At 40.8% G+C, this 14,253-nt stretch overlaps 1 protein-coding gene across 1 annotated transcript in view; it reads right to left on the reverse strand.

The window, feature by feature from the left end:
• Window positions 1-14,253, reverse strand: part of LOC124069991 (sphingosine kinase 1-like) — a 41,068-nt gene that overhangs the window by 14,492 nt on the left and 12,323 nt on the right. The window contains exons 2-4 of the mRNA XM_046409570.1: window positions 9,188-9,337; window positions 2,703-2,797; window positions 1,669-1,784 (exon numbers count right to left, since the gene is read on the reverse strand). Of these exons, the coding sequence (XP_046265526.1) occupies window positions 1,669-1,784; window positions 2,703-2,797; window positions 9,188-9,337 (361 nt within the window). The remainder of the gene's footprint in view (window positions 1-1,668; window positions 1,785-2,702; window positions 2,798-9,187; window positions 9,338-14,253) is intronic.

The raw sequence follows: 14,253 nt of genomic DNA on the forward strand, positions 1-14,253 counted from the left end.
CTTAATGAGTTGATCAGTCGATTGACCTGAGAAGCAGCCGGTGACTACAGCTGTCCAATAAACAGCGAAAAATCTCCACTATACAGCTCCATCAAAGATTCACATAGTAGGAGCAGTGAATGAGTGACATCAGACACAGCACATGTTTCTTTATTGCTGCATTAATGTTCATAGACTCGTGAGTTATTTCCTCCTTTCTTTCTTGTCCTTCAACTTCTCTTTTCTGTGCTTTGTTCTGGTTGAATGAACTCAACAACAACAATCACTCAAATGAGCAAATCATTAATAATTGATAGATGAGATGAGTGCATTTACACTGAAAAGCACCAGAAGGCAAGTGCACGTCTGTCTAAGGCTCAGCAATACAAAGGATTGTATATCCATAATAATAATAATAATAACAATGATGAAAACCTTCCCAACTACATCTCCATTTATAATCATAACGTGTTCACCCAGCAGTCTGTCTGAAGCTGTTATATTTACTGTCGACAGTTGAGATACTGCGCACCATCAGTCCTATAGGCTCCACTGAAGTACACCAGACTCTAGGGGATTACAGCCATACAGCATGTCCTTGTATGCAAAGCTTCATCTGTACATCCTGCACATAAGAATAACAATTGATAGATCTACTCATATCGATAGCTGCATTAGTTTCTTGTCTCTTGAACGCAGGTTGCTCTGCATAATAAGCCGATATTTTTGGAGCACATCTATGAATGATCACATTGTTTGGCTGAAACTACTATGTTGCATAATATGATTTAAATCAGATTTTCAGTATGTGCACACTGTATGCACACAGATGAAACTGCACCAGGATTGACATGGCTCGTATCAAGTGTGTTATCTAACTGGTTACACTGGTTTCCGTGGAGTTCTATGTCGCTGGTTAGCCATGATGATGTCAGTACAGTTCAAACCCCATAGATATTCAAATTTATTATCATGTATCACTAAATAATCCACAGATTTAGAAAGCTGGAACCAGCAAATGTTTGGTATTTTGAAAAATGACTAAAAAGATTATTTGATTATCAAAATAAATGCAGATTTATTAGGGCTGTATCTGACTCAAAATTTTGTCCGTCAAATCACAATTGACTGGTCAATACGTAGGTTTGACTATTTGTTTTTGTCAGACTGGTGTTGTAATGCCATCTGGGATTTCCACGCAGTCACAGAAAGTGGATAGTTCAGTTAGGAAATCTCAGTGCACTGCAGATAGCCGAGGAGTTGGTCACAGTGGACGGCAGCAGCGGAGGCTGGACCATCATCTGGTTCAAAAGTGGTTTGCAGCTAGTTTTGTGGTCTGTGGTCATTCTGAGACTTACTTTGCAAAGCTTACAGCTTGCCGTTCTGTCTCTCCTGCATTGTTCTATATACAGTGACACAGCTAAAAACAAAGCAGCGACTCGACAGACAAAGTGCGAGGTGACTTTTAGAGGGCCCTGCAATTAAAATTAAGTCAATCAACTATTCAATTCATTATCAATCGTCACTTTGCCCAGCCAAAGAAGTGCAGTGTGTGCTGCCATGAGAGAAACAATATCATATCTACAGAGCTGAGCAGATTGACCTTCAGCTCACAGAACTACACCAACATCCTGCTGGGCAGATCAGTGTTGATGATTGGTTTTACTGCGGATTCTGTATGCGGCTCACCCCGAGTAGTGATGTACAGATGCAGCCAGTGCGTTGCCAGATCCACCAGGAAGGATACCGAGCGGGGTCCGGATGGCCTCCTCCCAGTCTGGTCTCTCCAGCAAACCATTTATGACCTGACAAACACAGAAAGCACAGCTTTGAACAGGTGGACAGAAATTCAGATTAACTCAGTGTTTATTAACTGTAAACTGAAAGGTTAACTCTTAAAGCAGGCTGGACTGATTGGACTTGTTTACTGACTTTTTATCAAGTATTTATTGAGTTAAATCAGAATTTTAGAGCGTATTTAGTTAGGTTGTTGAACCCCTGCTTGTGTTAAACATTTAAAGAAAATGCAGTAAACAAGTTTTTCTACAAAACTCTTTTTTCTCTTAACAAGAAAAGCCAAACTTAATGGCAAAAATATCACAATAGCACTGAATTTCAAGTGCTGAGTTCGACACCCTGTCCCATTTACACAAATGCACTCATTTTGAATTTATCTCACAGGATGTGCGGGACTACCTGTAATGTAAATATAACCTGTACATGTCAGAGGTTTCAAACATCAGTCGACTGTAAGCACAAATCTTCACTGTGGGCGGTATTCAGGGCGTCATTAACTAGCAACACCTTGTTAACAAAAGGGTAGTTAGTGCTTATTAAACGTTAAATATATTTTCTAATTATATTCATATGTAAGGCAAATCATTATAGCTGAATGTGCAAATAAGATGTTTGACTGTCTGTGACATGTCAAACAAATGTGACAGCTTCAAAAAAACAACAATTTATGAATAATTAACAGTTGTTGATTAATTTTATGTTGATCGGTTAATTGCTGAATTGTTTCGGCTCTGTTTATATATTTCTTTCTTCTGGTTGTCAATAATGTAATAGTCTGGTTGTCAATATGTATATTTCACACTCATACGCAGACACACACAGGCAAACAAATGGATGCTCATCTTGATACACATCAGCAGGAGACACTATGGTTTCTAGTGCTGTGTGTCTTGCGACTTCTAGTGTCTCTCTCTCTCTCTCTTTACCTCATACAGAAGTCCATCTCCAGACATGATGACTAAAGCGTCCCACTGCGACAGGTCAGCCTCCCTCACCAGCTCGCGGGCGTGATTCTGTCGCTCTGCAAAACACACACACATAGTGTAAATGTAAAGTGAGTTCATGCAGGCGTGTATTTCCTGTAGAAGAAATTTACAGTGTAATGGTCTGACTGTTACAGTAAAAGAGAAACTCGTTCCGTCAGCTTCCTCTCTCCAGTCAGAGGTCAGAGGTCAGGGTCAGCACTAATGGAGGTGTGAGAGACATTCAGTGTCTCGCTTGAGGAAATTTCCACAGGTGTTCACTATCAGCAGCTCATCTTACACAAGATGTTACTTAAATAATGACAAAAAGAGACGACTGAGAACCCACGTAATGAAATAGAGTCCTAGTCCTCCTTGTAATCTTCTTTCCTTCAGTATGCCCGTGGGAGGGAAAGCTGATATATGGTCTTAAATGAAGTGTCGTACACACTGCAAGTTATCCAATAAATTACCCAAGGAGCTCTCTGTCAAATTAATCTGGACCTGAATAATCTGATGAAGTGGGGTCCTATTAAAGTCCCTGGAGATTGTCTACATCAGTGTCAGTGTGCACAAGGACAGCAAAAGAGGACTAACTAAATATTCAAAAAAGAAGGTTATAAAAGATACAGGAAAGCAGATGGGAAAAGCACAAGTAACAAACTACTTGTTAACATTTCCTCAACGTTATTACCTGGTGTCATGGCTTCATTTTACAGGTCTGTAATTTCCAACAAGTTTCTTGGAAAGAACTTTGTAATTTGGTCCTAATTATAGAGAAAACAGTCTGTCATTAGCAGACTTTCTCTCTGTCTATATGTGTTCCTCTCAGTCTCCCTGTCCCCCATCTGAAGGTGAGAGGGCAACAGGAGTGCTGTCAGGTGGAAAGAAAAGTCAGTCAGGTGTAGCCGACTGTCACAACTTCAATCACAACTTTCACCTGCTAAGGATCAGCAACACTGAAAGCTTTTTCCCGCTGTCTCTCTTTCATATTATCACTTCTTTATTTTCTTTCACTTTTAAACATCCACACTGATTGTTCTTTAATCTCATTAAATGATAAAACAATTTATGTTAAAGAGTATTTTCATGCCTTCTCTTCCATTACGATGTAAAAATATGTTTGATGAGCCATCTTGGGTTGTGATTAAATAAATCTATTTAACTGAATGTGGTTCAGGGACAACAAGCTAACACCATATAAAACCACACATCCCCATTAGCACTGTGGGTAGCATGAAAGAAACATGGAGGTCAGCTGTACTCCACAGCTGCTGAGCATCGTGTCCCAGCCAGTGAACTCTACTAGGGTTCACAATAATCATCACTCGATGAACATTTTCTGTGCACAGCCTTATAGTATAATATAGAATAGGATATAAATCACCAAGGCTCTTTTACAGACTTTTCAGTCAGAGACATGAAAAGAAGTTGTCCTCTTTGGTGTATCTTCTGTGTAACTAACTCTTCTCTTTAGTGCTGCCATTGTGTTCATGTCACAACAGAAGAACAGCACAGTCATCCCATCAAGGCAGACACACACACACACACACACAGAGACAGAGTCCTCTGGAGAGGATCTAATTTCTCGACCTCTCTCCTTCTTTTCCCTTCCCTAAACTCTGCAGAATAAAGGAATCGATTCCTCCTTATCAGTCCAGTCACATCACATTTCCTTATCTATGCACAGTCTCTACACTAAAAAGGATTGAAGGGCCCCAATCAGCAACAAAGCTGTGGAGTAGGAACACTGCAGTGAGGTGTTAGGACAGCCCAGAGCAGTTTTAGTATGCAACTCCCCTCGTCAGTTTGATTGATAATGGCAAAACAACGCAATGAGGGAAAACAAACATCAGGGATGGAGACATGCGGATAAGTCACATAGAGCTTGTAATGATGCTGCAGAGGAGAAAAGAGGAGGAGAGGAGAGGAGTGCTGTAGTTTCGCCCAGCTGAGTCTCTCCCTGTGGGTAGAGGCAGTGGATTGTGACTCAGTCATTACAGTCATGCAGAGCGCTGCTTCATTACTGGCCTCTGGTCACAGCCTGGACGGGGGCTAAGGCTCACATTTTCACAATGTCTTCAGAAGCATGCAAAGATGAGCAAAGTCAAATCAGTGGTATTTTATCATATTTCTTCCAGCACATATGCATATACAAGAGTTTGCAAGCAGCATTGTTCACATACCCTGTGAACTTGTCTGTACTTGGAGGATTAAACAGCACAACAAGGGGCGCATCAGAGCACTGACAATCATCACCTTTATGTTGATATGGTGATTTTATTTTTATTGTTAGCAAGAAGCTTTTTATTTAACACATCCTGCAGTTACAAAGCAACTCATCATTTATATTGCATTATTTTTCAGCCACCCGATGAATATAAGTCAATGTTCACTCTCTTTGACTCTGTTTTTGGTCTCTACCATCTCCTGAGGGAAATATTCTATACTCTTTAGCTGCTAAATGCTCCACTGTGTTAGTTAGCTAGTGTCTTCACCAGAAAGACACTAACTTCAACTTTCTGCTGCTGTGCATGTACTGTACAGTAGTTTTTCTTGTAGTTTTTTGCTGAAACAAGAACCTGCACCAATGAGGGTGAACAAAAACAACTGACTTCAGCCAAAGAGCTTAACAATGAGGTGAAACTCATCAAGGACTCCACAAAGCTCTGTAAAACCAAGGAGAGCTGGAGAGTGAGCTGACGATTTCATGATGCTTTAAGTGTATGTAACAGCAACAAGTTGCTCTGTCCTCATGCTGACCTTGTATCATCCCACTAAAGGCAGCTCCAGATGGGTCTCCACCCTGTCACACACATCCTGACTGCAGCTCTCTTCAAGCAGCACACTCTAATAGCTGCAGTACTCTTCTACCAAAATGACAGCAGGTGATGACAGTTACCAGCACCACCTTTTCAGTGTGTGTGTGTGTGTGTGTGTGTGTGGTTACAGCAGGAGACAATATAAACACTGTGACAGCTTAGTCAGCCATTGGGAGGTGCCAGAGGGTGTAGCCACACACACAAATTTGCACGCACATGCACACACACTGACAGATGACACAAATAAAATGAGTGCCTCGGGTGGCGCTCCCTAAACCCTCCCAAAGTTGGAACACCTTTGAGTATTGACTTGAATATCAGGTGAACATCAGATGTCATTAAACAGACTTAGACTGGCTGCTTCATAACAAAACATGTGTCAGAGATCCAGAGGGACTCAAATGGGTTGTGCCAATAACTTCAGCTGCTGATAGACACTTCCTGTTCTGACGCTGCCTTCAGCAAAGTCTGAACCACCTAACAAGAGTCTGAACATGGGAAATCATTTGTGGCCTGCCAGTGGAAAAAAGTACCCAAACTGAGCAACAATCAAGATATACCATAGTTCAACTTTAGAAAGTATATTTACACCAAGCAGCAATCATATGAAGTGGTAACAACCACATAAAACAAGTAAAATCCTGGAAAATTATTGCTCTTGGGTCACAAAATGATGGTGGAAAGGCTTGTCCTTGTGTCTACAGTATAGGAATAGTGGTCATCCTTCAAATAAAAGCCAAAATGTGACAGAAAGAGACATTGCTACATCATTTAGACAAAATGAAAAACAACAAATTCACCTGTTTTTTGGGTCAACAATTTGGTATTGCACTCTCATAACATTGGGGAACATTGGGCCAAAAAAAAAGGTCAAAACTTTGGTTTTCCACTATAAGCCAAAATCTGAAAAAACGCTGGACCCTACAATTTCCATAATACAACCAGAATGCATGTTTCCTCAGACTCTCCCTGTCTGGTAAATACCCTCATCTTTCAATTCCCATGGCACCCGGGATCGTCATGTGTAAAACTGTAAAATTCAACACAGCATGTGCCATGTTAAACAGTCTATCATATTTTTTGAGAGAGCACATGGACTGTTGCCATTAAAGAAAGAATAGAAGACTGAAAAAGAAAGGAAGAAAAAAGAACAGCACAGAGAGGTTATCGGAGGGGGATTATCTGTCTGTATTATCTGTCTCCTCCGGTAAATATTTGTAATTTGCATCGTGCAGATTAATCTAAGCACAAAGTGGAAGGCGAGTGTGTTGCTGTCATTTGATTAATACTTTTTGACAGACAGCAGCCTCAGCAGCGAGGGAAGACTGCCTATAAGGAGTCACTGCGCCATTTTTACTGCCACACAAACTCTCTCGCTCTCTCCATGTATCAGACCCCTGTAGCAGTGCAGTCATCTTTCATCCGTCCTCCACCCTTGGCAGTGCCCACAGCTGCCACACTGCCAAAGAGACCCAATAATGAGCCTGTCTACTTCTGCGAACATCCACATACTAAGAGACTTCCAACCACACGCCTCAAACACATTGCACTGATGGACAAGATACACTAGAACAGGCAGACGTTCTGTTGTGTTACGGCTAAACACTAAATAACACTAATAAAAAACACTAATAAAACACACTTTTCTTCAGCAATGTGCTACTTTTTCAAGCTTAGCGACCACTCAAAGCATTTCACAACACACAGTAAATTCACCCATTCCCACACGCATTCATCCACTGATGGCATGAAAGGATGAAATCGAATTCTGCTTGATGGAGGCCAAGTGGTCAGATAGAGTAACTAGGAAAGCAACCATTTTGCATTTGTGTTTCTTTAAATGCATTTTGTCTTCCTCAAATGTTATTGTTTGAGTTTTGAGGAATATCACACGTCATGGGACATCAGGGCCACGCTCATGAGCCCTCCCTCAATGCTGCTTAGGAGACAGTTTTGTGTTTTTCGTTGTCATGCTTCACAGCTTCCTAAGTTAGTTTGGGTAAAGGGTCCATCTATGGCATCTAAAGCAAAGCTTGTCATCTCTGTGGAGCCCATCAGCACCATTCTGGTGAAAGTTTTATCTCGCTCTGACTGTTTAATCCATTATTTAATGAATAATGCAGTTAAACCGATAGACAGCATGTGATCACACTGGATATAAAATGTTCAGACTGTGTGTTGCACACAGCTTTTGGCACAAATTTGCTATAGAGAGAAGCACCCTTTACAAAGAGTTAATGACAGACCATACTGACACAGACAACATGATGAAAAAATTCAAATTGATGACAAATTCAAATTCAGCCAAGCACACAATTAAGATTGTTGAGGAATTACCAGACTGCATGTATAAATCAAACATCTTCATGCTCCTCTGCTGAGGCATCATTCAGGGCTGGGGCCATTTGGCAGAGATTAGAGTGAAGGATTTACTTCAGAAGTCTATCCGTCAAAGAGATTGTCTCTCACTGGTATCCAAATTTCCCTTTCAGTAGTCATGCTGTTCCATGTAGATTTGGATGGGAATTAAATCTATTCTTTTTGCGTTCCCCAGGATTAACTTGTCAAAAAGTACATCTCGAAAAGCTGTGTTTTTGTTTCAGCGCCAGTAAGATGATTTCTCCTGCGTCTCACTCTTTCTGCCCTCTTTTCTCTGTCTGTGCACCTCGCACTGCGATGAAAGATGCGTTTCTTGTCAGTTATCTGACAGTGCACCGATTCATGAACAAACCCAGACAGAGGGCAAAACTCAAAATAAAAGACGAGGGACGGCTCGATCTAAAATGATCAGATGGAGAGTATGTGATGAGTGAGCGTTTCTAATACTGTGCTGCACAATCGTGACCACCCAGTGATAATTATGAACATGGTTATATCGAATCAAATCATGGCAAAAGGGGATTTAGTGCAAATGTGTGTGTTTATCACAAACGTGTCTTCATCCATATGTATGTCTGTCTGTCTGTTTGTATATTTATTATGTAACAGCTCTGCATGCATATGGGTCAGAGGTGGGTGATCAGCATAATGATGGTGATGGCACGAAAACACGCAGAGGATTTAAACCATGGGAGGGGTCCTGGGACAGAGAGAGAAAGGCCGGGTCATGGAGGGAGGTGTTAGTGTTGTTATTATTTTGTTTCTGAGCTGTGTGTGTGTGTGTGTTTGTGTGTGTGTCTGTGCATGTAGTGTGATATACTGCCAGACTAGTGGCAGATCATTTCTTTAGATTTTTAGAAATACTATCTATTAATTCATCACGGAGAGTTTCTTTCGACCATGTGGAGCAGGTAGGGATTGGATACCTTGCTCCAGGACACCTGTGCATGTATATGCACATTGGGAATTGAACCCAAGCTCCTTGAACGCATTGACTGTCCAGTAGTTTATCCTCCATACCACACACCCTTACGTGCACCAGAGGTTTTTCTGGCTCATTTGGTAAACATGGGTGAAACAGAAGAAAGCAGCAGAGGATATTAAATTACAGCTTTCAAATAAAATAATTGACTGAGTTTGTCAGTTTTACAGCTTTTATGTACCCAAAATTTTTATTTTTTTGTTCTGTTGGAGTTCCGCTATGATGTTTATCTCTCTGTGTGCAGCATAATTGTGCCTCCAACTCACCGGTGATAACCAGAGTGTGTGGCACCCCTGCCTCATTGAGCATTCGCTGAATATGGCTGTTGTAGAGAGTGAGGGCCTGTCCCTTCCCGCTCTGTGGGTTCACCAGCAGCATCATCCGGCACGGACGAGACAACGTGTTCATCGACAGCCCTGCAGAGAGAGAGACGAGTCAATTATCAATGAATGCAAGGAAAAGGGAAAAGACAGATGGCCACTCAGCTAAGTAACTTAGATGGATATTGTCAAACTTTATAGCAGGTGTTCGTTTGCCAACAGAATTTGAAATAAGCTGTTTCGATCTTGAAACTTCTGCTCTGAGAGACATTTTTACAGCACAGACAAAAAAAGACCTTTAAGATCACTGCTTTAAAATATTTCTTAATAGTTCAGCATGAAATAGCAAATGTAAATGTAATGGACAAAAAGAAGTAGAAAGGCAAAAATTATGAATAAATTTGTCTACTGCAGCTCACATTATCATCACATCCTACGTGCTGTAGGTTTTGTAAGTGTTACATTCACTGCACTGACTAATTACTGTGAAACCTATAATGCAACTGCTCAATAATAAATTTTCTTCCATATTTTCTAATCATATATGACACTTCACCCTGTAAAGTTTTTCAGTGTTGATTTTTCCAGCACATTCAGACTGACAGAGGAGTGAATGGACAGATTCTGTGTTTAAACCAGATTTGCCTTCCTCACAGTGTGACATGATTCTTTTATCTCAATTACACAAATTAGCCTTTTCTTTTGCTCTGTGTTGAAAGTTTCTACAGAAAGACAAAGATAAACCTAACTGCATTTAAACTGAGTGAATATTGGACACCAGAACCACAACAAGTAACATTTCTATAGTGGAGAAGAGCAGGAAGGACACATGGGAATCTGTGGATTGAATCCCTTTTTTGTTTTTGCATTAAGAGCAGCTAAGTCAGGTGATGTGGAGCAGTCGACCTGCAGAGAGAGGACATGGCTGGATACAGTTTGGCAAAATACTTTAAATGCAAATGATATTTTGTAGATGTTGACAGATGATTAACATCTTTACCTCTGCTGAATTCGTTTCTGCGCACTTTATAGATCATCTTGTTTGTGTACTGACTGTGAAATGCTGCCAGCCAGCACTTGCATTTTTATGGCTGTAGTGGCACTAAAAGTAGTCGCAGCAGCATGCAGCTTCTCCTCTAGAGGTTTGGGGACAGCAAATGAGTGGGCAAAAACTATGGGGGTAATTTAACTAGACACCAGGAGCTTATAATGGCTCTAAAACTCTCTGTCTGCAAAAAAAGGGAGAGTAGCCTAACAAGCTTTAACAATTCAGAAGAATCACACAAAAGGTAGACCTACTTCTGCACTGCCAACAATAAAGGCTCAGTTACAGCAGAGCTAACAGGTGAATGCTAGCCCACTGTCTTCCCAGTGAAACTGCATCTTCTAAGTTGAAATGGTGGCACAATAACTTTGCCAGAACATAAATAATTTCTCCTGTGTGGTATCTCTAACAGTGTAACACAGACTGACTGAATGAGCAGTGAGCACAGTGTGCTACTTAATAACTACACTGCCAGAGCTAATGTAGGCTAATCTCCTCTCCCTGGTCAAACAACAGGAAGAGAAAAGACAAATAACCTTAAACCAAAATAGTGGCATAGCATACCAGAGTTTACTTTCATTTTAATCAGACTGTGCTACTCATTTTCACTCTGTGCTCTCTCTCCAGTTGTTTTCCTGTCATGTCACAAGCAAGCTGAGCACAAATACCTGCAATACACCATATGACATCTTTTCTTCCTGAAAACAAATATTTTTTGCCTAAAAGAGAGACCAGAAACATATGGAGAGAAGGAAAGTATTTCATATGTATTGTTGCAGTAACCAAGCAGCTGTGCCAGCTGAGGTGCTGTACGTGAAATCTATTTACATTCCTTTGGAAAGATGAACACTGTGCACAGAAATGAAAGGTGATTTGAGGATACGAGCAAAAACAAAAGTCAGCGGTCAAGCTCACGCACACACGCACACACTTTTATCTAAAGATGGTTGAGCACAGAAGTAGCAGCCACATTTTTAAATATTTAACTGCGTGGTTCATGCAAATTAGTGTTCAAAATATTTTGGGGATAGGGCAGAGTTTAGAGGGTTTACACAGGATTACACACATCTTGCATTACGCAGATCTCAAATCTTTTTAAAACACCCTGAAGATTATGATCTCTCTGAGGCTCAGCGTGGGGCTGAAGAAGGGAGGAACTGGAAGAAGCTGGTTTTGGCCTTCTGTCCCACAGCATCTGAAGAGGATTAATTATGTACTGCATAAGACTGCGCAAAATATTAATCATTACTCAATATCTGAGACGAGAAGCGGGAAACTAAGTAGAAATATAGATATGATGGAAGTCCAGACTAGAGATAATAAAAAATAATAAAATAAAAAAAATGTTCTGAATAGACACAAAACAAATCATTTCAGTGAAGCAGACAGTCAGATTCCTCCTTTAGAGGAATCTCCCTTGGTATAGCAATCTGCTTTATGTTTCCTAAAGATCCAAACACTGTGAGCGTGGAGGGAGGCTGTGAACCATCCAAACAAGTCTGACAGCTGATAAATGAGTAAGGAGGGGCGGGAACAAGTGAAGTGCGACTGCTCCAGGGACAGGCACATCTAACCGGTTCGAAACCTAATTGGCAGGGTTCATTTTCATGGATACTGTTGAGCTGAGTTGCAGTGACGATACTGGAATGCAGTAAAACAGGTCAGAAAAATGTTCACACATTAACGCACCTTATCCTTCATTTGTTCACCTTGTTTCACCTGACTCATCAGTCCTTCAGGGTGTTTGTTTTCTAATAATCCCGATTGTAACTGCTATCATCTCAGTTTACAGTCAGTTTATCAGATACATCTAATACAACAGTACTGCTGTAAATGCTACCTTCATAAGGACCATTAAGTTGCGGGGGTTTTTTTAAAACTGTTTAAGAGAGGTGCGAGGTGAAACAGCAGTGTGGTCATTTCAGAGGCTGAGGTTTGCGGTGCTGAACTGTTCTGTGTACAGAGAGAAGTTTCTGATCTTCATCTGTCCTTCCTGATATAAATGTGGTAAACATACCACACGTTTTTCCCCATTTTTCCCTCTCATGTCTTTCTCAGAGATTAGACTGGAAAGCAGTCAGTTGATGAGCAGTAAGCGTGACACAACCATCAGCCAGATGTGAATCATCTGCAGTCAAAAAATATTCTCTATATAATTCATCATGTTAAATAAGGGAATTCAGATGAGAATACGTTTTCTGAAACAGTGTGGTCTGGACATTATCCAAGCATGCACACACTGTATGATATGACCTGACCAGGTGTATTCTGCTGTGCAAAAACGTTAGGTTAGTTATCAGATATGTGCGCCATGTACTGTTTTAACTGCAAAACAACAAACGGACATTTCTTGTATTGTTAAGACAGGCTTATAAAGGCACAGACCCTTTCTCTGTTGGATGAATATTTATAAAGGGTCATCTTAAAATCATCACGACCGGACTCCTGAGGGAAAGCCACACAAGAGCCCTCATGAATCAGCGGGCATGACAGCTGGCACTGAAGGCCCTGACCCTGCTGTCTGTGTGCCCCAAACACCCACGCAGACCTTGCTGGCTAAATCCAACCCCATGCCACTTCCTGTGTGTCACCCCTCCCCTTCTCAAAACATTCCAGAGGGCCCTATCTATCTACTCGTCTCTGTCTGTCCGCGGCTTCCTCCTCTATCATTATCTCGGCTGCAGCGACGTCATGGCAAGGAGTCAAAGTGTGACATTCATGTAATAAAGAACACTAAAATCTACAAAAATACACAGGAAATGCACTTTTAAAATCCTCTCCAGTCTATAAATAGACTGATGCTGGACATCCTGTAGTGGACTTTTAATGAAACTGAGGTTATTATTCTTCATTGAAGACTGGTGTGACAGCAGATAACGTGTCTGGTTTGTTTGTATTGGGAGGGTGTGGCCCTGATTGTCAAATAATGATATACTTTTCTACTGATAAACATATAAAGTCAAAAACACTTACTTACTTTTGCCCAGTCTTGATGTCACAACAATCTGTCTCGAGTTAGTCATGTTATCAGCTTGTTAACTGGCCCAAAAATCACAACAATGATGGCAGAGCTTAATCACCTAGACTAAACAACTTTACAAAAAAGTCAACTACTGTCTGGGATGAAGTGATGAAGTGGGTGACACAACTGAAGACCAAACTGAATCATCATTATCCTCACAGCCAGAAAGACAAAGATGAAAAACAACAAATCTGCCTCTGAACTGCATTCACTTGAACTGTGATTACAGACATCTCATCTGTGCCCTTCAAACCAAAGCATGGGAACTGTCCCAGATCTTAATGGAATAATCACTACTGAGGTACTCACCATAGGAAATGACAGCCTAAATGAAAGGGGAAAAACCCAGGAGCTGAAAAAAACCAACACTTTTTTTCCAGCAAGCTTCCCTATAATAACTATCTGGGTGCATATAGAGTCTGAGAATAGACGACTTTCTTCACTTTGTCTGACAACTTTCCAGCACATTCAGCAGGATGCTTCTATTAACCAGACATTAAGGTTTAACTATAAACAACAAAAGTCTGTTCCATTCTCAGCACCATAAAGCAGGGCACATTTACACGTTTGTTTGTTTGCGTTTCTATTTTTTTTTTTTTTAGAGATATAAAACAGCTTCATATTTCTACAGCATATCCGGACATTTTACAAGAAATTGGACAAGGATAAAGAAATAAATTTATCTGTGACTTCAAATGGGGCGCATCCCAAGTCTCTTGAATTGCTTCTATGTTTAGCTTAGTCCCTCCCACCAAGGATGCATGGAGTGATGGAGTGACTAAGGAAACAATGCGGGAAGGAGGAAACAAGGAAAGATGCTTTAAGAGAAGTTAGACATTGGTGGAGTTAATGTCTACATACTACACTATCTAAAACCATCCATCCATCCATTTTTTATACCGCTTATCCGGGGCGGAGGGGGCTGGAGCCTATCCCAGCTGACTA

This window comes from Scatophagus argus, chromosome 2, assembly GCF_020382885.2.
Source record: "Scatophagus argus isolate fScaArg1 chromosome 2, fScaArg1.pri, whole genome shotgun sequence".
NCBI lineage: Eukaryota > Metazoa > Chordata > Actinopteri > Scatophagidae > Scatophagus > Scatophagus argus.